General features: G+C 48.2%; 1 protein-coding gene across 1 annotated transcript in view; it reads left to right on the forward strand.

The window, feature by feature from the left end:
• The window catches only part of LOC106818185 (proteoglycan 4-like), a gene marked incomplete at its 3' end in the record, with an annotated part of 13,860 nt that extends 11,385 nt beyond the window's left edge, over positions 1–2,475 (forward strand). The window contains exon 3 of the mRNA XM_014822912.1: positions 1,093–2,475. Coding sequence (XP_014678398.1) covers positions 1,093–2,475 — 1,383 coding nt within the window. The remainder of the gene's footprint in view (positions 1–1,092) is intronic.
• Between the last annotated feature and the right edge of the window lie 4 nt (positions 2,476–2,479).

Raw genomic sequence — 2,479 nt, forward strand, 5'->3', positions numbered from 1 at the left:
AAACCAGAGACTACCCCACAGAAATTACTGCCTACTTGTTCCAAGCCAGAAACAAAACAAGCCAAAGCTCCTAACAAGTCTAAGCCAGAGGCTACCACACAGATATCTCGCCCTGCTACTTCCAAACGAGAAACAAAGCAAGCCGTAGCTTCCACCACGTCCAAGTCAGAGAGTCTCCCACAGAAATCACCGCTTTCTAATTCAAAATCAGAAACAAACCAACACAAAACTCCAACTGAGGCTTCTTCAGAGTTTCCCCTACAGTCATCACCACCTGCATGTTCAAAACGTGGAGCAAACTTATCTGAGCCGGTCACCACATCGACCACGGCTTCAAGTCAAGGTGGATGCGACAGTACACTGCAGACATCACTATTTGTCAGTGCAAAGCTAGAAGGAGAGGGACTCGAGGCTAAATGTCAATCTGACCCAGACAGTTCCCAACCACCAGCCAATTTAGAGTCAGAAATAAATGAGACTAGAATTCAGAGTACCCCCGATAGTGTCCCACAAACGTCTCTACAGGCCAGTGAAAATCCAGAAGACATGCGCACCAAGGGTCTGTCTAAGTGTACTTTAGACAGTACGCCAATGACCATCACGGCAAGACAAGATCGACAAAATATGCTGCCAAGAAGCGTGAGTGATAGTAGTTCTAGCTTGGTCAGTCGAGTTCCGGTGATCGTCACAGCGAGAGTAGATCGGCAAAATATGGTGTCAAGAACTGTACGTAGTTCTAGCCTGATCAGTCTGACCTCGGTCTGCGATCGCGAGCGCCGGACGACCTCTGACGATGCGGTCGTCGTCGTCGTCATCGGCGGCGACGAGGACTCGCCGGCAGACGATGCAGCAGACGATGGAGGACACCACCGCCCGCAGTCGCCGTGTTACTCTTCCCCGGCCGCCGTCGGAGCGACCGCAGAGATCCACGTCCATGCGACAAGTCGCATCCTGCCGAAATCTCCTCTGGAACGCAACCACGATGCCGCCACCGCCGTGGTGGTGCACCCCATGGAGGACGTCGCGGCGTCGTCTGGTCTTGACCGCTTGTCCCGTCCGGCGGCCGGCGTCTGTGATCTGCGGCCGGAGTAAATTACCCCACAGAAATTGCTGCCTGCTAGTTCAAAGCCAGAAACAAAACAGGCCAAAGCTCCTAACAAGTCTAAACCAGAGGCTACCCCACAGAAATCACTGCATACTAGATCAAAGCCAGAAACAGAGCAAGCCAAAGCTCCAACTAAATCACAATCAGAAAGTACCTCACAGACATCACATACGGCTAGTTCAAAACGAGAAACAGAACAACCCCAAGCTCCAACAAAGTCAAAATCAGACAGTACTAGACAGGCAGCACTGTCTTCTACTACAAAGCCAGACGTAAAGCCTCCTAAAGCTTGGAATAAGTCCAAACCAGAGACTACCCAACAGACATCACTGTCTGCTACTTTAAAGACAGAAACAGAGCAAGCCAAAGCATCGACCAAGTCCAAACCAGAGAGTACGAAACGTTCGTCACCACCAAACCACTCCAGTTCAAAACCAGAAATAAGTCAACACAAAGCTTCTGTCAAGTCAAAATCAGAAAGTACCCCACAGCCACCACAGCCTGCTACTTCAAAACTGGGAACAGAGCAAGCCAATGAACCCACCAAGTCCAAATCTGAAAGTACATCACAGACACTACAGCCTGGTAGTTCAAAGCCAGAAACAAAGCAAGCCAAAGCTCCAACCAAGTCCAAATCAGAAAATACACCACAGACACAACAGCTGTCTAGTTCGAAGCCAGAAACAGAGCAAACCAAAGCTCTAACCAAATTAAGATCAGAGTGTACCCCACAAACACCACAGCATGCTACTTCTAAACTGGGAACAAAGCAAGCCAATGAACCAACCAAGTCTAAATTTAAAAGTACATCACAGACACAACAGATGTCTAGATCGAAGCCAGAAACAGAGCAACCCAAAGCTCCAACCAAGTCTAAATCAGAATGTACCTCACAGCCACCACAGCCTGCTAGTAGGCCAGAAACAGAGCAAGCCAAGCTTTCAAATAATGCACAATCAGAGAGTACCATACAGACATCATTACCTGCTAGTACAAAACCAGAGGCAAAGCAAGCCAAAGCCCCTAGCAAGTCCATACCAGAGATTACCCCACATAAATCGCTGCCTGCTAGTTCAAAGCCAGAAACAAAACAAGCCAAAGCTCCTAACAAGTCCAACCCAGATGCCACCCCACAGAAATCAATGCCTACTAGTTCAAAGCCAGAAACAGAGCAAGCCAAATCTCCAACTAAATCACAATCAGAGAGTACCATACAGACATCATTACCTGCTAGTACAAAACCAAAAGCAAAGCAAGCCAAAGCTCCTAACAAGTCTAACCCAGATGCTACCCCACAGAAATCAATGCCTACTAGTTCAAAGCCAGAAACAGAGCAAGCCAAATCTCCAACTAAATCACAATCAGAGAATACCT

The sequence above is a fragment of the Priapulus caudatus genome, unplaced genomic scaffold (assembly GCF_000485595.1).
Source record: "Priapulus caudatus unplaced genomic scaffold, Priapulus_caudatus-5.0.1 Scaffold2079, whole genome shotgun sequence".
Lineage (NCBI taxonomy): Eukaryota > Metazoa > Priapulida > Priapulimorpha > Priapulimorphida > Priapulidae > Priapulus > Priapulus caudatus.